Here is a 27887-nt window from a genome sequence, read left to right on the forward strand (position 1 = left end):
GGGCGCGCACCATCAATCACCGGGTCCCGGCCGGTGATCACTCGCCGGTGCCCGGTGATTACCGAGGATCTCCAAGGGGGAGGAGAACTGTTTTGTTTACTAATAGTTCTCCTCCCAGTCAGCTCAAGCGCACTGTTTTGAATGGCTGTGAAAATGTATTAAATACCTTCTTCAGATCGGTGTATACAAAGGAGCATGTGGAGCATCATGTTCATAATGGGGATGATATTGACACAACTCCAAATGATCCAAAATTACTCAAAATTGATATGGTCCAGAAACATTTAGAGAGAATAAAGCGAATAAAGCACTTGGATCAGACAACATACACCAACGGGTCGGGTCATAAAAGAACTGAGCTCTGTCATTTTCAAAGCCATTGTTTCTCATTTTTAGGGACTCTTTAATGACTAGCATATTACCACTGGATTGGCATACGGCCAATGTGGTGCCTACATTAAAAATGTGTCAAAGTCTTTACCAAGTAACTATAGACCTGTTAGTGTAACTGCTATAGTTGGTAAGATACTGGAAAGTTTAATTAAAGACCACATTGATGAGTTCTTGCTGGAAAAAAAAATGCAGAACAGACAGCATATATTCATGAAAGATAGAAGTTATCAGACAAATCTCTGATTAAGGTAAAGGAAACCTTAGACAAAGGAGTGGCTGTGGACGTGGCATATTTGGATTTTGTAAAAGTGTTTGACACAGTTCTCCACACGCGGTTAATGCGTAAGATAAAGTTTACAGGCTTGGAAAAAACAAGTATGTAAAACGGATAGAAAACTGGCTAAAAGATCGTACTCAGAGAGTAATGGTTAATGATGCAAAATCTGAATAGTGTAGGGTTGCTAGTGGTGTACCCCAAGGTTCAGTGTTGGGAAACTTACTTTTTAATACATTTATAAATGATATAAGGTCTGGGATTAAAAGTACTATTTCAGTCTTTGACGATGACACCAAGCTATGCAGTGGAATAACATCCTTATCAGATGTCTCCAACTTACCAGTTGACCTCAATGCACTGTTTCATTGGACAACTATGTGGCAAATGAGGTTTAATGTTGATAAATGTAAAACTATGCACTTGGGCCCAAGATAATGCATGCATCATAGTTACCATAGGAAGTACAACTGGGAGAATCAATGCTGTAGAAGGATCTAGGTGTTCTGGTAGATCGTAAGCTTAATGGAATGCAATGCTAAGCTGCAGTTTCCAAAGCGAGCAAAATCCTTTCTTGCATTGAGAGGTATAGACTCCAGAGAGAGAAATATATAACTTTACCCTCTACAAATCATTAGTAAGACCTAATCTGGAATACACAGTTCAGTTTTTGGCACCAATTCACAAAAAAACATTGAGGAACTGGAGAAAGTGCAGAGAAGGGCAGCAAAACTGATACGAGGCATGGAGGAGCTCATCTATGAGGAAAGATTAGATGAACTGATTTTATTCTCTCTTGAGAAGAGGAGATTAAGGGGGAATATGATCAACATGTATAAAATACATAGGAGGCACCCTTTACGTCTGGAGGAAAAGTGAATTAATCTCCAAATATGGAAAGACTTTTTCACGGTAAGAGCTGTGAAAATGTGGAATGAACGCCCTCAAGAGCTGGTTCTGGCCAGTTCAGTAGATTGCTTTAAAAAAAGGCCTGGATTATATCTTAAATGCACATAATATAACTGGATACTAACATTTATAGGTAAAGCTGATCCAAGGAATATCTGATTGCCTCTTAGGGGATCAGGAATGATTTGTTTCTCCTGCTGGAGCAAATTGGATCATGCTTTATTGTTTTCTTTGCCTTCCTCTAGCTCAACTATGGGTATATGATTGTGTATATGGGATTGTATGCAATGAGGAGAGAGAGGGGATGGGGCCAAGCCACGGCTCCGTGTGTGAATGGACGCATGGAGCAGCGGGTGCCCCCATAAGAAGCTGCTTGCTATGGGGGCACCTAATAGAAAAGAGGAGCCAGGAGAGCCTGAGAGGGACCCGAGAAGAGGACAATCCAGGCTGTTCTGTGCAAAACCACTGCACACAGCAGGTAAGTATAGACATGTTTGTTATTTTACAAAAAAAAAATTAACCTAATAAAAAAGGGTATAGCTAGACATACCAATCTTGTAGATGACTACATTAAAACTTAGTATTTAATATTCTATGGTGCTACATGCGTTAATGAACCCAGGTCTATGTAATAAATGTTATTGTGTCCATCTTCCCAGCTACATTTCTTTCCATTCAATTCCTTGTTTCACTATCTGTGTGTTGCTTTGAATTGATAAATCTTCATAATAACTCCACATTCAATGTAGTAGCTATTCAAATAAACACAATGTGATGAGCAGACAGAGCTGGTCTGGATTTAAATGATTCCTTTATAGGGCAAACATGGATAATATGCCTGCCTAATACAGCTAATCCCAACAAACTTCAGTTGTGAAAAACAATCACTGTATGCAATTTCAGTTGTGAAAAACAAAATTAATATGCAGTTTCAATCTAAGCTGTGCTTAGATTTATCTCCTTTTGAAATTTGCACTTGTATTCTGCAATCATCTATTGAGAAAATATATAATTTTGATTTTGAAGCTGAAGTGAAATATATGCACAATTACAGTCCGATAGAAACTGTGAGAAAAAGATATTAATGACAGACTGCACAATAGAGACGCAGAGAAAGCCAAATCAATTGTGAGTCACAAAGATACGTTTTTCTTTCCAGGTCAGTGACGTAAATGTATTAACATTCTGTTATAGATAAAGGATGTGCTTAGGATCCCTTTTATTGTTTTTATATGTGATGATATGTAAAATGTAATTCTTTCCTGTTAGGTTACTCTTTCAGACTGGACTCTTTATGTTTAAAGCAAACTCAACCTAATCCTTTAAAGCAAATGCAAGGAATTTGTGACTCAAAAAAGGTTTATAACTGTTTTTTTGGTCCCCTTATGTTTGGATCTTTGCAGACATGAGTCTTGCAGGAATCACCATTCCTCACCGAAATTAAGGGAGGTATGCAGACAGCACTTCACTTTATAAAAGATAGGCTTAAGACAGCTAAGCTAGCCACACAGTAAAGTAAATATCTCAACAGATGTTTAAAAAGGTTGGATTACCTTCTCACCATGATGGCTTCTAAATTTCTGTTATGTGCAGGGTTTGAATCTCCCTCACAAGAGAGAAAAAAAAATATTTTGCCACTATAAACAGTTGGGTGCTTATATAAACCTTATGCAAGAGACACATTTTGCCACAGTTAGTTATCCAAGATATATTGATAAGACTTGCAGGCAGAGCTGTTTTACCACTTTTACCACCAAATATCATGGAATTCCTTTTTTTTTTTGTCTTTTGAGGTTCAACATATGTATAAAGATCCAGATAGCAGGTTTATCATTATACAAGGTTCTCTGTTTGGTCGTGCATTGACTTTAACTAGTGTCTATGCCCCGAACAAGCCATGTGCCACATTCTTCAGGCAATTTTTTTAAATTATAGTGGTAGATTTTACCTTGCAGCTCATGCCTTTCTGGACAGAGAGTTGTTAGCTCAGCTAAAACCTTTCCTAAACCACTACCAAAATCTGTCTAGTCGCTCCAACTTGTAATATCCTGAAGAGATCATAATATTGGGGCTAAAGAGTACATGTTTGGGTTATACTTCTATATATGTACAGTATGTCCTTGGATGGACCACCAAATTGTTTCTTTTAGGCCTCATATCGGTCTATCTTCCACTCCCATGGATAATTAATGGCTGGATTTCTTCAGATCAGGATATTCTCCAAATGCATTTTAATCAACTGGAAGAATAAAAATGACCAAAATGAAATGCCAATCTCTTCTTTTTGGACTGCTTATACGGTGGTTATCAGGGGAAACTGAAATTACCAAAGCCAGAAATAAAGCTAGACTATCTGAGATTTGCTTCCTTACAAAATATGCCTTGTAATCTTCATGGTGAAAATCACTCTCTCGATATTCTCAGACAGATCACAAAAAACAGATTGGTCCTTGACACTAGAAAATATGGAGAAAGTGTTAAGGTGATCTACGGCAACATTTTTGTTGCATAGCAACACTGCTTTTCCAAGTTTGCCAGAAAGCTGAATCAATCTATAAAACCTTCCCATATCTACAAACTCCAAAATGCGAAAGGACAAGTTGTTACTTAAAGAGTTATTTGAAATATTTACCTTTTTACAAAATTGTATTAGCTTCACCTATGATTGCCCCTGGCCTTGTCTCCAGGGATTGGTTGAATTCGATTGTTTTTCCCTCTTAAGTGACCAACAGGTGTGGCTCCTGGATGCCCCCATGCACAGCCTTCAAAGACACTTGGCTAGTCTATCTTTTATTAAAAGAAGTTTGCCCTCTTATTGACCTCAAAATTTACCAGGCTGATTAATTCTGTTCTCCAGGGAAATTACTTCCTGGATGAAATGCTGTTGGCCAACATGTCCCTTATACCTAAGCCATTATCCATAAAGATCACACTTTACCTCAAAATTATTGTCCAATTTCAGTCATAAATAATGACCTAAAACCTTTTCAGAGGATGTTGACTAACAGTTTGGAATCAGTTTTAGCTTTTTTAATATCCCAAGACCAAATGGGGTTCATTCCATCTAGACAGATTACTGACAATATCAGGTTGGTCACAAACAACATCCAAGACACAAATTTATTTCCTCGGTCTGTACTTTGCCTCAGCCTACACATCTACAAGGTATTTGACAGTGTGACTTGGCCTTGCATGTATTGTATAGTATTTTAATTTGGTTTTAGAGATGGGTTGCAGGCCCTGTATCATGCTCCAGGAACAATAATGGAATTCATGGCAGACAAAATGTCTTTTTTTACCCCAATATTTTTTTTTTAATAGCCTTGTCGATCTACAGTACATTTCTAAACCCACCATTTGATGGTATGCAGAAAACATTCAACAACTTAATCTGGTTGGGTAAGAAACCTACATTTGTCATACAGTGGTTATATAGACTTGAATCATGGGTTAGGTCTACCAAACTTGAGGCATTATTTTTTCATTACTAGATTCAGACAATTAGCTCAGTGGCCTGCCTGAGCTTTTATTATTCCCTAGCTTATAATTTTAAACATCTTCACTCCTTTTTGTATATCTCCCAGGAGTTATTTGGTCTGGCTCAATTCATCTTAAGGCTCTTTCACGTTTGAATTACATAGTTGGTTAATCCCTACATCTGTGTACCATTTACCAAGATAAATAGAAATTATTCTCTTGTCTTCCCTATTGGTCTCATGTATGCATGATCCTAGATTCTTACCCACATATTTCTCTAGAAGGTACTTTTCCCACTGGGTAAAATCAACCTAGGTTCCCTGTCTGTCAACTCCCAATTCTGCTCTTTTACCTAACTTAAACAATTATATAATCTCCCTTCTTCAGAAGAGTATAAATATATGCAAATTAAAGATAGTTCTCATTATTGCATTATCCATTTCTCAGCCCTCACACTTTACCTTTTTTGCCAAATCGCCTTTCTACCCCAAGAGGAAGTGGTCTTATCTCTTCCTTATACCAATGTCTTAATGGTTTTAACCTTCCTGAAGATTTATTTTCTGATGGTTCATTGGGAAATAGGGCAAGAGTTCTCCTCTCAAGAGTGGACAGTTATTCTAATTCTCATAAATGTACTCATTATATCACTATATGGTAAACAGCCATTAAACTGCACACCAGATTGCATATGAATCCTACTAACATCCATACTTTTCCCATGGTCTCTGCAAATTGTTTTCAAGGATGCCTGCACCAGGGCACTTTTATTCATTTTTTTAGAGTTGTAAGATGTTGTATTCTCTTTTGCAACCAGATGCTATGAAAACAAGCCAAATTGCTGGCTCACATATTTCCAGGACAATGCCAATGTGCCTCTTGTTTACTTATTTCCCTGATGTGCCCTTTGCCTTTGAAAGATTGTTGCACTCAATGTTTAGCACTATTTAATAAATTATAGCCCTTAAATGATATATTAATTCCACACCGTTTGCAGGTTTTGGCCATACGGAGTCAAATAAACTTATGGATAGGATACACCATACTATTTTTGATATGATGCTGGCATTTAATAGGAAATGGGATTATTGGTCCAGTTATAAGGGTTTCCCCTTACCATGACTGTATGTTTTTGGTGGAATTGCCTCTGGTTGTACTAATTGTGATATTTACTGTCTCCATATACTCTCCTCTTGAAAGCTTTATTTATAATGCTGATATTGATATTACCCTATTAGTTCATTTGCAAATCCTGATAGTATGATGTAATATGGCGTATGATGTAATTTTCTAGCAGCTGCATTATGTGATGAATACAATAGAATGCTCCTCATGCACTTTTTTTTGTATTGAAAATGTTCTATTGTATTACTATTCTTGGATAATCTTTGTACACTAGATAATTTATACATTTTTATCCTGACTTCAATAGAGCTGTTTGTAAACATGAAAAGGTTAAACTCGAAGTCAGACTGCTCGGGAAGACAGGAGTAGGTGTGAGTGGGAATGATGAAAGATTTGAGTGGGTCTGAAGGAGAATAGGAACAATAAAAGAAAGCATTTGGGTTTAAGAACAGGTAGGTGGCTTGTGTTTCACTTTGTTCTACATAAATCTACTTACATACCTTGCAAAACCTTTTTTTTAACCTGTCCCCATACAACTTCTCTTTCCTACCTCCTATCCCAGTCTCACACATGAAAGTCACTCTTTCTCTTAACACACATTCACATCTCGTTTCTCATTCTTGTTGCATTTGTGGTCAAATGAGCAAAGGAACAAAGCTACTGGCAAACATTGTCCAATGACAAACAGGATCTCTTCACCACTTTTCTGATATTTTGTGTTGGTTTTTGTTCTGTCTGATTTTTTTTTTTAATTCTTTATTTGTAAGTTCAAACGCTCGTGTACAGAGTAGATAATGAAGAGGACATAGCCTCCTATGTATAGAAATTAATTATTCACATCTAAAAATAACAACACAAATCAAAGTAGAATGCAATACAAAGTGTAACCTTGTTTCTCTTTCTACATCAGCATTATGTGAAAAACATGGATGTGAAAAAAAGATTATGATTTAAAAGGGTATAATAACAATATGAAGTACTGTAAGTCTAAAAACAAATCTGTTTGCAAGATGTTGAATCTAATTTTTAGTTATTAATCATTTGCTGACCACGAGCAGACGGCAGGTACAGGTACAGTCACATACATGTACATCGCCTGTGCATTGGTGTGCTGTGTGCTATGAGCTTCATGACTGCTTGCTTGGTGTTGTGAAGCTGTGATTGACTCACAGCTATCACATTACCTGGCTCCCTGTACCACATAATTAGCTACAGCCAATCACAGCATTTCAACACTAAGTATGCGGTCATGAATGTTTACCCATTCATGACAGGTAAAACGATTGCTTATAACAGTGAAGTCCATTGTTATAAGCAATAACAATGTAAGAAAAAAAAAATCCCTGATGGCCCTCCAGATTTGTACAATGTCACTATAGCGACAGTGAGCTACTCTGATGACAGGATGTAAAAACAATTGTTATTTTTTTTTTATAAAATGTAAAGTATTTAATTTTTTATTTCATTGTCACCAGTCAGTATCATTGATCACTGCTACACTAGTCTTATAATGGCACTGTACTGCACTGATGACAGTATGTAAAAAAATTGTGAAAAAGATCAATTTATTTGTAATTAATTCATTTTCCAAAAGATTGAGACACAAAAAATTCCAAATTCTAAAAACTCATCTTGCCTCTTATTAAATAATTTGGATGGCATCTGTACTGTTTTGCCATTTTAATGTCTCAAGAAATTAGATAGGCCATCTGTACATCAGGACTGATCACTTTTCTGAAGTTAGATTGTTTTTGGTTTTTTATTTAATTATTTATTTATTTATTTTTATTGGATATGTTTTAATTATGTTTTTTTTTTGTATAATAAAAAATAATAAAAAACTCAGTGGTGATCAAATACCACCAAAAGAAAGCTCTATTTGTGTGGAAAAAAAGATATTTCATTTGGGTACAGTGTTGCATGACAGTAGCACAGTGCCGTATAGCAAAAAATGGCATGGTCAGGAAGGGGGTAAACCTTCTGGAGGGCAAGTGGTTAAATACAATTTTCTGGACCCGGTGACATCATGACTAGATCTCTATGATCCCCAATGCAATGTAGACAAACCATTGCTGGTTGGAGGGACTAGCAGGATGTTGTACATTGCTTCCTGATAAGATCACAGAATCTTGCCTCAGTACTCCACCCATGACCCCTCAACCCTGATGCAAGCACTGGGCTGGCCCTTGGGAAGTGCTATACAAATAATGAAACACTTTTATTGGCAGGTGTCAATGTGGCTTTTCTAGGCAATGCCCAAATGTGAAGCTGAGCCTCTTTAATTTTTGAAAGAAGCATTATAATTTTATCAGTGACAGCACATTATAATTAGTAATCAAGCCTACTAGTTTCGAACAGAGGTAGCCTTTAGCACATGACAGAGAGGCGAGTCTTTTCCTTGAGGTTTTTATTAGCAGTTTGTTATATTTTGGGTTTTCTACCAGTTGACAATCTTTAGCTATCAACATATATAACATTTAAACATTCTCTATTAGAAGCACAAAGATATAAGATAACTGTAATGGTATTTGGCCTTAAAGTAAACTTATCATGAGAAATATAGTGTGTGTTGGAAGGCAACATGTTTCTACATCAGACATTTATGGATTCTTACTGTCTGGTTGTCAAAGAACTGTTTGGCCTATTGAATGTTATCTTGGACAGGATGTGTGTAACAAAAGGCTGCATGCCAAAATCCTTGTTCTGGGAGTTCACACATACCCCTCGCGGTAGGGCATGGAGATAAGGGAGCCTCAGCCTAGACTCCCCGGTGACATGAGTAATAAAAGGACAGATTACATGGCTTCTAGCCAGAAGGAAAAAGCCAGATGTGATAGACCTGGGTCCGAGAGTTGTTGGCAATACAGCAGTGCCCCCTGGTGGAGACAACCTACTTCCATGAGGATGGCCCCTTATGAGTTATAAACGTTTGCTCATTGGATGGAGAACTACACCAGGCGCATAAAGGGTGTGTGTGTGTGGTGCTTAAGAGGGGTTTTAAAGACCGTTTTGGCCAGGCTCTGTCTCTATTTTGACCATTTCCTTCCTGGGATCCAGCTAAAAAGATACTCAGCTTTGAGGACGAACGTACGCAACGTATCTTTACTATTATTCCTATATACTCTATAATATTGGTTTAGATTTCTCTGTTAGTGCTTTACTTTCTTTGTAAATAAATAAGACCTTGTTTCATGAGCATCGTGTTTATTATTATAGCTAATATTGCAGTATATTACGTCCTGCAATATTGTCAAAGCTTACATATTTACTAATTAAGCGACAAATAGTACATATTTGTATAATAAATAGGGGGATTCCAGAAAACCACCTCCTTTAATATTTATTTTAGTGTGGCTGCCCTTTTCTGGCAAAGCTAGTGGCCTAGCGGTTTTTCTGACCTACTGAATTCAATGCTTCCTGAATTAGAATGGAAACCAGTATACCAATGATAAATGTCAGAAAAAAAGTTACTTGTCCAGGATTGAGAATACAATTGAGACAATATGATAAGCACAACAGCTGAGCAACTAGCAATTTCAGAAGAGGAGAGTGCAATAGCACCTCCTCTCTCCTGATCCTTTGGAACATAGGGTTACATCTATGGTATATGTCTGGTAAGTCACACAATCTACCATCAGCCTCTTGGACTCTGATAAAGCATTGGCTTTTCAGTGAAACACATTTGGTTGACTTATTAAAACTGGAGAGCGCAAACTGTGTTCCAGCTCTGCATGGTAACCAGTCAGCTTTCACCTTCACCTTGTTCAATCAAGCTTTGACAAAAACCTGGAAGCTGATATGCAGAGCTACACCAAATTTTGCAGTCTTCAGTTTTAGTAAATCAGCTCCATATCTGTTAACCCCTCATTTTTACAACTGTTTTTCCAATGCCATGTAATAATAATAAGTATACAGAATGATCACTAAGACATTGTAAAAAATGAACTGAAATGTTTTCAAATGTGTTCAAATATTCTAAAAGGATATAATTTGATGGAAAGTTCAAAATTAAAATTAAAAATGCATTTGCTTTAACTTACAACAAATATATTTATAATACAGATTTCAGGGAAAGTGGGAAAAGGAAAGAACAGAAGAGTGGAGAATTGTTTGAATCTAAGTAAACATTGCTCTACATTTAGTTTTTTCTCAGCAGACCAGCTTCCCATCTAAAATCTGCCACAGAAGAGCTTTGCAGGAAGTCAACTTAAATCAAAATGCTGTGTGAAACTTTGGAAGAGATTTTCTAAACTTGGTGCACTCAGAATCTGGTGCAGCTCTGCATAGTAACCAATCAGCTTCTAACGTCAGCTTGTTCAATTAAGCTTTGGCAATAAAACCCAGAAGCTGGTTTCTTTGCAGATCTGCACCAGATTTTGCACTCTTCACATTTAGTAAATAACCTCCTTTGTGTGCTAGCAGTGATGGTAGCCTGATACATTGGAAGTGATGCCTAAAGACTTCCACTTTAATATTTGAGACTTATAGTGTTTTAAATTATTAAATTAATTATATATTTAAATCATTAAATTGTTTCAGAATTGCTTTGTTATATACAGTGTTTGTGATTTTCTGACTGGAAGCTATTCTGTGAACCAAAATTTCCTCTTTTAAAAGTGAGATTTTAAATTTAAATTAAACATGTGTAGTAATTAATAATATTGGTTGACAGTACACAACTACAAATAAAATTGTTTCCTACATTTACCGCTAGGAGTTTACTACTAATTTAAATAGGTATTATACTGTAAGTGTATCAATAGCTTGCAGGCACCTCACTCCACTGTATTATCAGCATGGCAGGTTCATTTAGAAACAGGCCCGTTATCATTGTGCCCTGCCCTCACAATCAAAACACCAGTTCTAAAGGTTCAAGAAAGAGAAGTTATAAAGGCTTACCCATTTATCCAAAGTCTAGCTTAGATTGTGAGCTCCATGAGCAGGGCCCTCCTATTCCTTCTGTATTGAACTGTACTGTTCCCCTTTATATTGTAAACTGTTGGCACTATATAAATTCTGTATAACAATAATAGTTAAAGGACATAAACATCTAGAAGACCAGTAAAGATCAGTGGAGCAACTGTAGCCCAAGACAACAGATTTGTCATAGGATGGGAAAGGTGGAATTCAAGGACTGAAAAAACAATTGAGTTCAAAGAAAAGGCCCAATACTTACCTGCATTCTCATTGTACTCTGTGGCTGTTTGACTACTGTTTTGGAGAGTTGTTGTTTTTGATTGTGGACTAAAAGCTAACATGCCAATGCACAGACTGCCAGCATGTGCAGCTTAACAGCTGTCATCATCATGGCACTTGTAGTCCAGAATAAACTGCCTACATCACTGAGAAGAAGAGACATGAGCAGCCAGAGAGAGCATATTGGATGTGTACAGTGCAAGAAATTCATGAGACAAAAAAGTTTAAACTATTATTTAAAAAACAAACACTTCCACCTACTGGAGACACCAGTTATACAAACCTATGTTTTGGTGAGAAATATTTATACTTTAAATAACTGCATCTAGAGTTAAAATGTGGTAGCTCTACTCTTCACCCATAATGCATTGACTCTCATACAGATTCCCTATACTAAAGATAGCGGGATTCTACGAAATTCCCAAGATCCAGTTTCCACAATGTAATTCACTATTACTTTGCTCACTAAAAAGAAAATATTGTTAAAGTCCAGTTTGGGACAATGAATGGTGCAGAGTGCTGATGGGCATATGGGCTAGTACTAACATTGAAGGGACCCGAACACCTTACGCTTTCTTGCTTTAGGAATAAAGGTTTTTTTTTCTTCTTACTAGTTTTAACATATGCCTGGTTAACAGGAAAGAATCCAAGGGGTCCCCTATTATTTCAGAAGGGATAGTGATGAGTTCTATGTCTGGTGTGCTGAAATGGTGTATAGTAATAAATAGAAAAAGATTGCAAAAACATTTGAAAAAGGCTGAAAATGGCCAAGTCTGTTTGCAGGAGCAGAGGAATGACTAAGTTATTATTTGTTCATCTATAGTTGTACTATAACATAAATGTTTACATACAGCTTAAATCCATATATGAGGTGGTATCAAAAAGTTTCAAGACTTGTTTTGCAACACCGACCTTCATAAGTCAGTGTGCCAAAAGACATCATTCTGTGTACATCAGGATCTGTGCAACTGGTGCTATTCTGACCACGTGTGTTAACACATCTGCGATTTCATCATGGACAGCAAGTTAGAACAAAGAGCAAGCATGAAGTTCTGTGTGAGAATGGGCAAATCTGCCACAGAAGCATTTGAGATGATTCGGCAAGTTTACAGTGATGCTGCAATGAGTCATTAGAGGTGTTTTGAGTGACATGCACACTTCAAGAGCGGAAGAACATTACTGGAAGACAAGAGATCAGGAAGACTTTCAACGGGCTCAACCCCCGAAAAATGTTGAAACAATTTGGCAATTTGTGTATGATGATTGTCAGAGAACAATTCACAAAATTGCTGCCATTGTCGGTGTTCTATACAAAACAGTTCAGGCAATCCTCGTGTGATTTGAACACATGCCATGGTTGCTGCCACGTTTTTCCCCAGACTGCAATGATCTCACTTCTGCACCTAACTTGCTTCTCCAGTGTTGGCCTCTGCAGACTTTGCCCTCTTCCCGAACATGGAGATCCAGCTCAAAGGTCGCCATTTTGACAACATTGCAGAGATCCAGCGCGAATAGCAGAAGGTGCTTGGCATGCTTTCAAAAGAAGACTTCCAGGAGACATTCCAGAAGTGTCAGGAATGCTGGGAACAATGTATTGCTGTGCAAGGAGACTATTTTGGTGATAGTGTGTAAACATTAATAAATAAAGTACTTTCTTGTAAACAGAGTTAGTCTCAAAACTTTTTAATACCACCTCGTAATTCATATGGTAGCAATCTAATATGACAAATTTAATCTGTATGCTATCCTGGAGATTGATCATGCCAACATGATAGATAGATAGATAGATAGATAGATAGATAGATAGATAGATAGATAGATAGATAGACTTTAAAAAAAGAAAAGTATTGTTTTGAATAGGACCTGTTAACACAATGTGCAATACAATACATGAGAAAAATAAATCCTGCATACTGCCTTTCGGTTTTCCAGCATTTTATCATTAGGTTGAAGCAAATTAAGTCTCAGCAGCAATGCAGTGTAATGCAATTTAAGGTGCATGTTAATTTTGCATATGTCTAAAAAGCATTTCTGGTGTAAACCCAGTTAAAAAAGTATCCTTGTACTTTGTTTTTTTAAACAAAAGAGCATTTAGAACACATTATGACAAATCAACTAACTCTTGTTAACGCAGTGAAGCTCTTGCAAGTTGATGCTATCTGATAAAATTGATGCTACTACAAATCACTTCAATCTATACACAAATAAGCATACAAGTAAATCTTTCAGTTTTATCGGTGTAGACTCATCATGATGAAATAGCAATAAAAACACACAAAAGAGCATACAAATGAAAAGAATCTGTACAAAGTGTTAAGTAACCTGAGCTAAAAAGCATACAGAATTTGACAGGACACCAAAAAGTGTCAGTAGAATAGCCATGTTTCTCACATGAAAAAAGTGATTTTTGTGGAATACCAGTTTACAGCCTTAAAAATAATCCTCTAACTTGCTTGTCAATTGGATCTTGCAAGAAACTGTCACTAGCCAGTAGTGCCATTGCTTTGACTTACAGTGCTCTAGTACTCCTGCTAATGTAAGCTCATTAAAGGTAGCTGTGACCTAACACAGCTTTCTGAAACTTGAATTAGTTTGTGGTGGGAAGACCTGAAATTGCTAAGTATCCACAACTGATGTGGGAAGAAAGAAGTGTCAAGGCCTAGTAAGACCAGTCATATAATATACTGTTATAAGCCATAGGGCCAGAAGATTTGGTTCTCACAAGTTTCTTTGAGTTGATATCAACTAATGATGACCTTTTGGGCAGTTATATTGTATTTTCCCATCATATGGATACCAACATAGATTGCAAAGAAATTCTTCCAAGCAAAATGTTTGGACAAAGACCAATTTGGCTAGAATATAAATAACCTATAAGTATGATTTTTTAAATAGTGTAGGAAATTCACAAAAAATGAATGGATCTCTGTATAGACAGTATAACTAATAATTAGAACCCAAGATCTACTGTTGCCATGCTGAAATGATTACCCTTAGCAGTCATTAAAACACTATGTAAAATGAGCAGGAAGCGCCAATGTTACTCACAACTTTCGATCTCTAATGTACAGTTCTGTTCATCAAGTGGATATCTTCTCAGATCCATCATGCATGCTGCTGTGGTTGTAATCCTAGAAAAAGAATGGCGGTCATTTTAATTACTGCAAAAAAAGGAGGAATTATGTGTATAACTGAAAGTATCAATTATTCAATATTAAAGCAAAAGCATAACAATTTGACATAAAATGCTCATCTTCATAAATCATGTGCTGGATACAGTAAGCTAGTACCATAATGACTCTGCTGACATAAAGTCATTTGGTCAATGCAAACACATTATTTCTAACCAGGTCAACATGACCTAAACGTGACACTCATTATGTGATGGTAGAATGAGTGACAAGCTAAAGTGAAACCTTTAAGACATGACAATGATACATTTTTAACATAGAATAATTAAGGTCTGCGGTGTGCTTTCAAAGTTGACCATATTATAGACGTGCTAATTAAAGGCTTATTCAATGATGTTTGAAGACACTGATTGCTCCAAGAATGAATGAAAGTGCCCATTATGGTCAAAACAAAAGGAATTGCAGAAGATAATAGAACCCTTTTCAGGGCTGTATTTTTAGTGAAAGCATGGGGAAAATGTTTGCCATTCGATTTCAAGACATAGAAACAGATCATTTAATTACCCTTTAGAAGAAAATAGACAATTTTTCCTGTGAAGGATTTTTTAAGCTATATACCATGCAGATACTGGATGTTGCATATGATACAACCAATGTTTGCACAGAATAACAAAACCCTTTGAAAAAGTATATCAACAAATAATAATGATGATAAGAAAACAATCATACTTATTTTGTGTTATGTGACTTTATTTTAGACCTTACCACACCAATGTTTTAATTCTAACATTGTCAGTCTACCCTCAACTGATAAATGCACATTGAGTTGCACTGTCACTCAAACCTTTTTTAGACTCTCCATAATAATAAAAGGAGAAATGACTTTAAGCTGCAGTACTGTACTCTGCAAAATATGTGTAGAGCAGAGGGAAGTGTTGCTTACTGGAGTAACTATATATTAAGGTTAAGCCCATACTTAACCGGATCACATTGTAATACAAAATGTATTTTTTAACTGGTGCAGAATTAGAGAAGGGGAGAGTTGAACCTGCTGTTACGTTTTTTTGTTCTTGCCATCTGAGTCTCATTAGGCAGATTTCCATTTACTTCATGTCCTGAAGACTCAGAAAGATTTGAGGGGATATATTACCAATGTGAGAAATATCTCTTCTTAGACATTCATTACAGGAACAAGTGTTCCCAATGGAAGATTTCTCCTGTATTAATGTTTTGGTGGCAACTCATAATGTTGATCACTTCCATTACCAGAGACAAAGGTAGTCAGGACAATTTGAAAGGGCAAATCTTGCAAACAGAAACAAGGACAGAAAAAAAAAAACCAGTGGTATTATTCCTTCACTACTCTAGTTTTGCCTTAAGATGGGAAGGGGAAAACGTCAAAAAGATATATATATATATATATATATATATATATATACATACACATACATACACACATATATACATACACACACATACATACATGCATACACACACATTTTTTTTCCTTAAGAATCTAAACCAAACATGCTAAGAATCAAGGCTTGAAATACTTTCTATCCATCATCAAAGAATGAAAGATGAACTGTTAAGTCAAGAATAACCCACATCCCTTTTTAAATACATAAAATTAAAACTAGCACTCACTAATTTGCAAGATGAAAACTGATTAACTGTGCATAATTTACTTTGATGAATGCTCCATTATTTAGGCTGCGTGCTATCAAACTGCATGTTAATGCTGCATTAAAAATGCTAACACTACAGAGTGAATCTATTATAAAACTGTAGCAGGTGTTATAAACACAGAAAGCGTCACACTAAGTAAACTTTTTTTATTCAAAATGTTCCCAGAGATTTCAATCTATTAGTTTTTTATTTAGTGTCACTTTTTTGGAACAGATGTCTGACAATTACGTGTCAATACAAGATTTGAGATCATGGCCTTAAAAAACTAAAGCATGGTTCATACGATAGTGGAACAAAGACATCTGTGCTTCAATTAAACATGAACTAACTGATCTACCATTTTCAACATTCAAACCAGTTTAGGACAATTCACAACTTATGGTGTTACATAACAAATTTTATCCTCATCCACTATTCAGCTGGTATATCTCTTTCTCACCCAAATAAAAACTGAAAAAGATTTCTCCCCACTGATACAAAACACCAAAACTATTATCTTAGCTACTAGTATACAGCTAAAACAAGAGAGCAGTGAGTTTTTAAGACCCTGCTAAGTTCATATTATGAGGGTATCTCCAGTAGGAACCATAAAAAGTGGGTCCATCTTAAAACATGAGCCCAGTTTTTATGGATACACTGATGGGGTTGCATGGCTGCAACGTTCTTACCCTGTGAACAAAGATTTGCTCCTGACTAGGTGAAGTGGTAGTGGTATGCCTTGGACTTAGGAGCCATTGCCCACCCCCCACCAACATAAGTAAAGTGGAACAAAAAAAAGTGATATGTCGAATAGTAAATTACTTTCTTCATTGATCCACACTAGCTCTTCTTCATTAAAGTGTATATAAGCTAAACATTTTAAATCAATAAATATATAGGTTATTTTCAATACATTCCGATTTTTGCCTCTGTTTTCTATTTTTTTTAATTCAACATGTGGTCCTGCCAGTAGTAGGCTTTATTTTGACATCTAGAGTAATAATACTCCCTGAATGGCTTTATAAGCAAGAGCAGCATTGCTCTCCGATGATATGCTGTACATGTACAGTTTGATAGCTATCATCATCATGGTACATGAGGTCCAGGAGTAATTGGCCTCATCAGTGACAAGAAACGCGTCAACGTGGTGTCCTGCACAAAGTGGAAGGGGCCAGATGAAGCAGGTATCTTATCAAAAGCCTAATAAGCAGTTGGTTAGCAACAATATGTCACATTCATACAACATCTATATACCACCAATACCTGCTGTAATGTTTTTGTGCTTGACATCTGACGTTATATGCTATTTTCTGGAATCAGGTGCCTAACACAATAACTCCGGCCATAGATGATTTTTTTCAGCCTGCAGGCTTGATGAAAAAAAAACTAATGGATTCCTCCATTCACACAAACAAGGTGGACTCTCAGCTGTCAGAATACACTGATCAGTGGCTGCAGCTGATTGGCTGGTTGCTGATCATCAAAAGATTTACAATGTTTCTGTTTTACAGAAGTTGATCTAAAGATTGAATAGGGACAGCCACACATAAATTGAAATTCAGCTGGTCCCTGCTGAACCGGACAAATTTAAATCCATGTATGGTCAGCTTTACATTTCATGCCGCCTTTGTTAGAACTCATACTTACCTACCCCCTAACCACTCCTCAACACCTCAACGCATGCACACACACTCCATCCTCACAGGATTTGACTGACAGCAGCAGTAGCCAGTGTAGCCCATGAGAGCAGAAAAAAGGGAGAGAAGAGCAACAGCCAGCACAGCACTGGATCAATAGAGGACTCAGGTAAGTGTTTAGGGGAGGAAATAGGGGGATGTTCTTTACCTTGATGGAGGGAATGCATCTAAACACTGCAATTCCCAAGCATGTAGTGCTGGGGATGTGAGAATGGACAAGCCAATGCATTAGCACTTCCTGTAACATTGCTGCAGCCTTAGGAAGTTCTAGGCCCTTTGCAGATCACCTAAGAAAAAAGTGCTAACTACCACCTTCCCTCTAGTTGCTGCTGTCAGTCAAGCAATGTATGAGGTGTGGCCTTAGGATTGCAAAGGGAATCCTATCGGGTACATAATGGGGTTGATTTAGTAAAGGCAAATATACTGTGCACAGCAAGTGCACTTGCTCCAGAGCTTAGTAAATGATGTAAAGCTTCAGTTTGCAAAGAATACCCAATGATATGCAAGAAAAAAAAAAACAGAATTTTTGCTTGCACATGAATGAGAATGAGAATGAGATTGGTATGTTTTTACTAGTGAGATTGAAAGTATTAGTCTTTTGGACCTTAATATCACTAGGGGGGATCATGGTGTCATTGAAACAACTATCTAAACCTTCCTCCACCAACAGCTTATGGCATTGGACTAGTCAACATCCAGTATCTCTGAAAAGAGGCATCCTCATGGACCATTTCCTGAGAGCTAAGAGGAACTGCTCTATGGAGGATGCCTTTCAGGATGAGAGCTTTAAATTGATGGAGAGGTTTAGTAGACTAGGGTACCATCTAGGGGACCTAAAGAAATCATATGAGAAAGTGAATGGTGTATCAAAGGAATCCCTACTTAGTCCAAAGAGAACAACAAAAAAATATGATAAATGATAATGTGAATTATAAGCACCTACTCCAGTCAAGCAGGCCAGATTTTCAATATCATCAGAAGATATTGGAATATACTGCATGAGGACAACTATCTGTGTCAGATTCTCCCCAAGGACCCCATGGTCACTTACAGAAGAGGTAGTAACCTCAGAGAGGCCATATGGATAAAATCCCAAGGACATATGGAAGGCATACATGGTTGCCGGATAAACCTAAGGGGAGTTTTAAATGTGGACACTGTAAAGCATGTGCTCATGTCCATAAGGTTAAAGAATGTGTTAATCCAAAGAATGGTGAAATGATTGAAATGTTCTACAACTAGTACAGAGGGCATTATTTATGCCATCAAATGCCTCTGTCCAAGTATATATGTAGGCAAAACCATTTGCCCCTTTAGACGGAGGATTTTGGAACATATTAATGATGTTGCTCTGAAAAAAACAAACCAGTGGCTAGGCATGCTGTGGCTAACCATGGGGGATGGGCTGAATCGCTAAAGTCTGGGGTAATTGAACAATTTCATTTGGGCCCAAGAAGAGAAGATCTGGATAAATATCTTCTGTAGTTGGAGGACAAGTGGATTTTTTGCTTAAATTCACGGGCACAGTATGGCTTAAATGAGGACTTTACTTTTTTGCCCTTTGTGTGTAATTAACCGTTTCAATACCGTGTGATTTTACACCTTCCTGCCCAGGCCATTTTTCAGGTTTCAGCACTCTCACACTTTGAATGACAATTGCGCAGTCATACAACACTGTACCCAAACTAAAATTTTATCATTTTCTTCACACAACTAGAGCTTTCTTTTGGTGGTATTTAATCACCGCTGGGGTTTTTATTTTTTGCTAAATTAACAAAAAAAGACCAAAAATTTTGAAAAAAAAACACATTTTTCTTTGTTTCTGTTATAAAAGTTTACAAATAAATAATTGTTCTTCATAAATTTAGGCCGAGATGTATTCTGCTACATGTCTTTGGTGAAAATAACCCAAATTAGGATGTATTTTTTAGTTTGTAGGAAAGTTATAGAGTTCGCAAACTATGGTATAGATCTGAATATTGATCAATCCTGAAGTACTGACAGCCAATCTAATATCTTGAGGTCCAAGAATGTCAGAACAGTACAGATATCCCCCAAATGACCCCTTTTTGCAGAGTAGACAGTCCGACGTACTTCATAAGAGGCATGGCGAGTTTTTTGAAGTTGTATTTTTTTGTCATAATTTTTCAGAAAATGAAAAAATTAAAAAAAATATTTTCACTATTTTTTTTTTACATACTGTCACCAGTGCAGTACAGCGTCTTCATATAACTGGCATGGCGGTGAACAGGGACACTGACTGGTGACAGTATGAAAAAAAATATATATATATATATTTTATTTTTTTTTTTTTTTTATTTAATTTTTTATTACATTTTTTTTATTTTTTTTAAGATTTTTTTTTCATATTTTACTATGACCAAAGTAGTACAATGTTACCATAGTAACATTGCACTACTTTGGGGAAGTGATCAGTATTTGTTTTTTTTGCACAGTTTGCTTATAGCAAAGAATTACTTTGCTATAAGCAAGCATTTAGCTGAATGAAATCGATTCATTCAGCTTTTTTTTTTTTTTTGTGCTTAGCTGTGATTTGGTCACAGCTAATCACATGACATGTGCATGTGATTAGCTGTGACCATTCACAGCTAGGCACTAGTATACAATGGATGGCATCATGAATGAAGCCACCCATTGTATACAACTATCATGTGACCTGCTGTGATTGGTCACAGCAGGTCACATGGTACCAGCTACGGGAGCCGGTACTCGGATCTGTCATCGGCCGTGTCCGAGGTGCACGGCCGATGACAGATCGCGCTGCTGCGCCGCTCTGCATTAGCGCAAACTGCGCATGTGCGGGAGCACGCCAAATGGCGTGCACCCGGAATACAGGAGCGCATTTGAAGCCGCCAAACGGCCATTGGCCGGGCGGCTAATGGTTAATAGGTCTATGTATATACCTCTTATGCTTGACTAGTGGATGTGGTATGGACTGCCTGATAGTTGTGGATGATTAGGATAGCTCAATAATATGGTACTTGCACTGATGGGATAATGGAATAGATTTAGGAGTTTGTATTCTGGCCCTTTAATGCTCTAAAAGTGGTGCTGACTGCTATACATATATACATTAATTCAGTGCACCACATCTTATAGAAATAGAGCAATTTTGAGCATTACCTTTTTCTTTCTTAAAAAATTGAATTATGTGTCCTCAAGGCGGTGCTGTCCACAATCAGCCTAGTGAGGACTGGAAGTAGAAATGTATGTTGTAGTGAATTCTGCACCATATGTGTCTGACTGTTTTACAACCTTTCCATACAGATGCAGTTAAGGGCGATATTCCCATTTTGCCCACTAAATGGCATTGCTTAGTTCCACAAGTGTGAATAAGATGTTATCAGGACATCACATCACAAGAGATGATTGTTCACCTTTTCACTTCACTTCACCCCTGATGAAGCTCTGCTTTGGAGTGAAACATGTAAGGTATATATGTCTCATGGTTCTTTTCTTTACATCACTTTTTTTTGGGAGTACTTGGTCACTCCCCCCCCCCCCCCAAGTATATTTTTTGTGGAGAAAGGAGGACTGCACAATATTCAAAATATATGGTGATCCCATTAGCCAGCTAGGAATTTTTGATGGATATGGTAATGTGTGGGGCCTGTCCATTAGTGGTGTAAGTTTATTGCCACATGGATGGGTGTACCCATACTACATATCTGTAGCAAGAGAAATAGTCAGTTGAGGCTACGGAGGTAGATGTAAAAGTCATAGAGGGATGTGTTTTACTTGTGACAAAAACAGTTTGACCCATGTTTCCCTCTGAGATAAGATGACCAAGCAATATGGTATTCATACATTATATACTATCTCTGTGCTATTTGTGTTTGTGGTGACGTTAACTCTTAGTGTTACCACTTGTGGTATTAGGGATCGCATGTGTTGTGATCAAAATAGGTGCTCCTCCTTGCTCTATGGGTTTCTAAAAATGGCAGTTCCAAACATACCAATTATAAATAAAGTACGTAACAAAGGCTGTTACATAACACAGTGGGCTTTCTGGTGCATAGAGATACGCACCCCTTATGAATTTATATAAAGAGTTAAGTCGAGACTGATTCCAGAAAGTAAACTGTGAATTTGAAATATTTGTATGAATGTAAGACTGAATGGGTGAGGCCTTCTATTTTCTCTAGGAGGATGAAAGGAGGATTCAGCAGAGCTGTCTCTTTTGTATCCTATTCAGAGCTCCCATATCTTCTGGGCACAATTGACATTGAGTGCATTATACACTGTATATTACTGGACTTTTTCAACTGTGCATAATGTCAATGCTGCTCTCATGAAGAGACATCATCCTATTAAATCTCTTTAGATACTTCCAAGATTGTTGATTTCCTGGTCTTCAGCTGTGATCATTGGTTCATCCCAATGTGATGGGGGCCTAGGTGTCTGGAAAACAAAGGTTTTTGTGCAGGAGTACATTGTAAGGGGCACTATTCCATTGTAATATGCAAAAAAGGTGGGGAGAAGAACTTGACTGTCCTTGTGAAAACTACAAAAGAACAAACAAACAGGAGGGCACAAATGCCTAGTGTATTACCAGCAATTTATTGTTTAAAAAAAAAGATGTCAAATGGATACTCACAGAAATGAAAAGTAATAAAAATCACAAGATGCCACAGCAAGGGGAATCATGTGTGTCCATGAAACCCAGCTGGACTGGCAAGTCGATGTGTTTCAGAGGTGTATATCCTTCCTCAAAGCTATGCATACTGTAGCTCTGGGTTAGCATAACTCTGAAAATGAAGGTACGCCTCCAACAAGTACAACTACTATCATCAAGCAACTACTATTTGCTAAAGGGACAGTTCACCCTTTTTAGTGCCTAATCATAGAAATAACATAGGGTATCTCTATGAGTATGGCATTTTTTTTCCTTGTTACACTGGAAGATATCATGTGAATATACCAGGCAGACCCATCCACTTGAGAGAGTATGTTAAAGGAAGTTAGTACAAAGGCCTGTCTCTTTGTCAATTGAACTGATTTTTTAATCAGCAAAAGTGGATTTTCAAAAACATTAACAAACTTCTCTGGAACATAGGATGAAATTATTTTTTAATGTTGGATTAAATGTTGATGGATTTAACAAGACATTTTCTTACTCTGTTAAATGAAACTGAAATAAAAAAGTTTTATCATTTCACAATGTTTTTCCAAAAGGGAAATCTACAGAGAAAACCTGTGATAGTTGGTTCTACTCAATCTGCTATCTCCATTTCCCACAAGTACATGGCCTTAACTAGCACAGCAAAGCATTTTTTTTTTAAATATGAAAAATAAATTACTTACAGATGCTTCCTGTCACTAAGCAATGAAATACCCCAGAGGTCCTCCAATGTATCCAGTTCATAAGAAGAAATTATACTATTCAATGTCCAAGCTTTAAACAATGCTCACTGGCAGGAGTAAAGTTGGATTACTTTTTGAAATATAAGAAAATGTAACACAAATGCCATAAAATGATTACATATATTATAAAAGTTAATATTGGGTAGCACAAGATTGCGCCTAAACATTCATGAGAAATCACTGAAGTGTGTTAGTCAAGCGGGCACAAATGAAAAGCCATCATATTTACTACAAGGAGCTAACCCATAATCCATAGAAAATAAACTAGGAATAGGCAGCTATTTTCAGTTACTGAATTAAATGGGAATTTTAAATTGCTTAATAAAGTCTTTCCATTTATGTTGTTAGAAAAACATGAAAAAAAGCTAATTTGATGCCTCATACTTTTACCGCTAATAAAAGTAAAACATGCCTTATCAGAATGTCAACAATTTATGAATTAAAGTGGACAGCAGCCAGAAAAAAAAATCTCTTTGATATGGAAATATACATGACTCTGGAAGAGGAGAGGAACAAATGTTAGACTTTGAATCATGATGGTTACTGTGAATGATTCACAAACATATTTTTTTTTCCAAGTAGAAAGCAGATCTGTTTATAATCATGGTAATTTTGTGGTTCAAAAGCTTCTTAAACAAAGGTAAAGTGCTGTCTGTTCTCTTATCTATTTACTTTTTATTTTGACATTACTTATTTGGCAGTACTTAAAAGACATTTTTTTTAATCTTTCCTAGGAACTCTTTTTTGATACGACTAATATGACTTTCCACTTCAACTTTAAAATTAGATATAATAACACTGACTTATTACAATACCCTTTTATCTGCATTATTATATATTTACAATTAATCATGTTTTATAAAAAGTTATTGCTTTGTATTATTAAGTTGCTTTGCACCTATTTGTTTATCTGTAGACTATCAACTCCCTTTCACAATTTGTTAAAAAAAAAAAAAAAAAAAAAAAAATGGAGAGATTTTGTAGATTCACATTTTTACAAATTCTTATTAAACAGTAGATGAGCTTTAAAACAAGCCATCACTAACTTCTAGAACTGCAGGCACTTTGAAACAATTCACCCTAAAATTTCAGAGCAGAAGCATTCAGGTCATTAAAGTTTTTATTTCAGGTATCCTAAACAATTCTATTAAAAAAGTTCTCTAAATTAAAATTGTACTTTGCCAATTCAGGGCATATCTTACATTTTCCAGCCCCGCTCAGCATATACTCACATTAACATCTCTCCCGTGTCATTCAGTGTAAGAACCAAAGTACACTGCTCAAAAAAATTAAAGGAACACTTTGAAAACACATCATATCTCAATGGGGAAAAATATCATGTTGGATTTCTATACTGATATGGACTGCGTTATGTGTCAGGAACGTAAGGATGCCCCATTGTTTGATGGAAATGAAAATTATCAACCTACAGAAAAATAAATTCAAAGACACCCCGAAAATCAAAGTGAAAACATGATGCAGCAGGCTAATCCATTTTGCTTAAATTTCATTGCAGCAACTCAAAATGGTACTCAGTAGTTTGTATGGCCCCCACATGCTTATTTGTATGCTTGACAATGTCGGGGCATGATCCTAATGAGACGACGGATGGTGTCCAGGGGTATTTCCTCCCAGATCTAGACCAGGGCATCACTGAGCTCCTGGACAGTCTGAAGTGCAACCTGGTAGTGTTGGATGGACTGAAACATGATATCCCAGAGGTGTTCTATTGGATTTAGATCAGGCGAGCGCGGAGATCATTCAATCTTATTGATTCCTTCATCCTCCAGCAACTGCCTGCATATTCTTGCCACATGAGGCCAGGCATTGTCGTGCACCAAGAGGAACCCAGGACCCACTGCACCAGTGTAGGGTCTAATAATGGGTCCAAAGATTTCATCCCAATACCTAATGGCAGTCAGGGTGTTTTTTGAATTTTAAGTCAGGGTGCCATTGTCTAGCCTGTAGAGGTCTGTGCATCCCTCCATGGATATGCCTCCCCAGACCATCCCTGACCCACCACCAAAACGATCATGCTGAACAATGTTACAGGCAGCATGACATTCTCCATGGCTTCTCTAGACCCTTTCATGCCTGTCACATGTGCTCAGAGTGAACCTGCTCTCATCTGTGAAAAGCACAGGGTGCCAATGGTGGACCTGCCTATTCTGGTGTTCAATGACAAATGCCAATTGAGCTCTATGGTGCCGTTAAGTGAGCACAGGGCCCACTAGAGGATGTTGGGCCCTCAGGTCCCCCTCATGAAGTCTGTTTCTGATTGTTTGTTCAGAGACATTCACACCAGTGGCCTGCTGGAGGTCATTTTGTAGGGCTCTGGCAATGTTCACCCTGTTCCTCCTTGCACAAAGGAACAGAAAACGGTACTGCTGATGGGTTAAGAACTTTCTATGGCCCTGTCCAGCTCTCCTAGAGTAACTGCCTGTCTCCTGGAATCTCCTCCATGCTCGACACTGTGCTGGGAGACACGGGAAACCTTGTGGGAATGGCACATATTGATGTGCCATCCTGGAGGAGTTGGACTGCCTGTGCAACCTCTGTAGGGTCCATGTATCACCTCATGCTACCAGTAGTGACACTGACCCTAGCCAAATGCAAAACTAGTGAAAAACAGTCAGAAAAGATGAGTAGGGAAAAAAATGACAGTGGTCTCCACCTGTAAAACCATTCCTGTTTTGGGGGTCTTCTCATTGTTGCCTATCTGGTTCACCTGTTATATTCACTAACACCAAAGCATCTGAAACTGATTAACGACCCCCTCTGATACTTAACTGACCAGATCAATATCCCAAGAGTGTAATTGACTTGATGCTATACTTTGATTCAAAAGTGTTCCTTTAATTATTTTCAGCAGTGTATATGCTCAGTAAATCTTGGAAAATCTGCAGTAGCCTGTGACTTAATCTATGTTGTAGGGTTGGGTGCTGTCACATGAGTTCATAATTCATAGCCTTTAGTGACACATAACTTACAAAGGACTTTGCTTTCCTCCCAGAGGCTGAATGGAGCTTTAGTAAAGCGAAAGAAAGGTGGGTGTATGCTTATGGGAAGGGTTATATTGCCCTGCATAGGCCAAGTACAGCTTCACATAAAATCAGAACTAAACTCTTTCAATCAATATTAACTATTTTTTTAATACTTGCTTTTATTGAGATTGAGTGGGGCTCCAGATACAACTGTTTACAGTATTTATTCAAGGTACATAGACTTGAAGATGTGAAAGATGAATAAGGGAGCAAGAACATGGATGTACAGAAAAAACAATGGACTATTAACTAATGATACAGAATAAAACATCCAACTGGTCATTACAAAAAGATAAAAAATAAGGTTGAACAGTGAGATGAAACAGATAAAAAAGAGTAAACATGTATGTTGAACAATTTTAAGCAGTAAACATTGTTGAAAGAATGGAACATGTCGTGCTTTTAATGACTGTGACAAAGTGTACAATGGTATGTCTGGACAATGTGTAGCTCAAATTCATTGATTTATGTAGTAGGTATGTCACAGATATCAGTGATGTTTAGCCACTCACCCCAAATCCTGTCAAATTGTATTGGACATCCTCTAGCTTTATTTGTTTATTTATATAGTAGTAAGGTTTTGGTAATTAGGCTTTTCCAGAGATTAATATTGATGGGGTCAATATACATCCATTGGAGCACCGTCAACTCCAAATCATGTGAAGGAAATCATTGGGGTTTTTTTGGCATTTATGACAATTAGTTATGTCCTGTTTATGCATTTGAAAGAGTCATAAGAGTGTATAATACTGTATATTCTATGGAAGAACCTTCATTGGATGAGTTTATTTCTGGCAGCTTTAGTAGTATTGAAATATGAATGAAAGAATTCACTTCAATTTTATTCTGAGATATCTTGATTATCAATCAGCCATTTGCTTTGTTAACTAAAATGTTTAGTGAATTTGGCAGCAGAGGAGTGCTATGGAAAGTTTGGATTAACTGGGTATGATATGAGCTTGTTGAAGAAAGATGTTTGTCAACTTTGAATTGCAAAATTGTAATTTTCTGGTAACTAGGCTTCAACCACATGTTGAAGTTGAAGTTATCTGAAATGCCAAGCATCCGCGATGCCCAACTCCTGCTTTAACATTAGAAAGGATTTAAAAAGGAGCCTTGTGTATAAAGCTGATAAATATACTTTAGACCCCTTTGAGCTCACTGAGCATTGGACAGAGAATGGGAGAGTAGAAACATACGATTGAACTGTATAGATTGATTTGGAGAGGAAAGCTGTACAGAATCAATAACTATTTTTAATCCTTATGCTGCTAGCATTAGTAAACATATCTGTATATTATGTTTTCTTGTTTTTAAATTTTTTTTACATTTCTTCACTTGCTCCCTGGTTTCTGTCCTAGGCGAAAATGTTGTCATAAATCTTATGAGTCTTCATGAGCATATATTTTTCTTTCATCTGGAGGAGAAGGAGGGTCTTTATCAGTACATCCTCCTGCCTGCATGCATGAACTAAGGGCAGGTGAATGCTACATTATGTGCCCTAATTCAAGATGGCCATGGCTAGAAATGCTAAGGAGTATTTTTCAAAGTGATTTCTCAACAAAATAAAGGACATGGATGGATGGGTGAG

General features: G+C 37.0%; 1 protein-coding gene across 1 annotated transcript in view; it reads right to left on the bottom strand.

Moving 5' to 3' along the window:
• The window catches only part of GABRB2 (gamma-aminobutyric acid type A receptor subunit beta2), a 518574-nt gene that overhangs the window by 178567 nt on the left and 312120 nt on the right, over nucleotides 1–27887 (bottom strand). Inside the window, exon 5 of the mRNA XM_089662981.1 lies at nucleotides 14420–14502. Coding sequence (XP_089519107.1) covers nucleotides 14420–14502 — 83 coding nt within the window. The remainder of the gene's footprint in view (nucleotides 1–14419; nucleotides 14503–27887) is intronic.

Source organism: Staurois parvus, unplaced genomic scaffold (assembly GCF_062004578.1).
Source record: "Staurois parvus isolate SC_StPar_1 unplaced genomic scaffold, SC_StPar_1.0 ptg000006l, whole genome shotgun sequence".
Taxonomy (NCBI): domain Eukaryota; kingdom Metazoa; phylum Chordata; class Amphibia; order Anura; family Ranidae; genus Staurois; species Staurois parvus.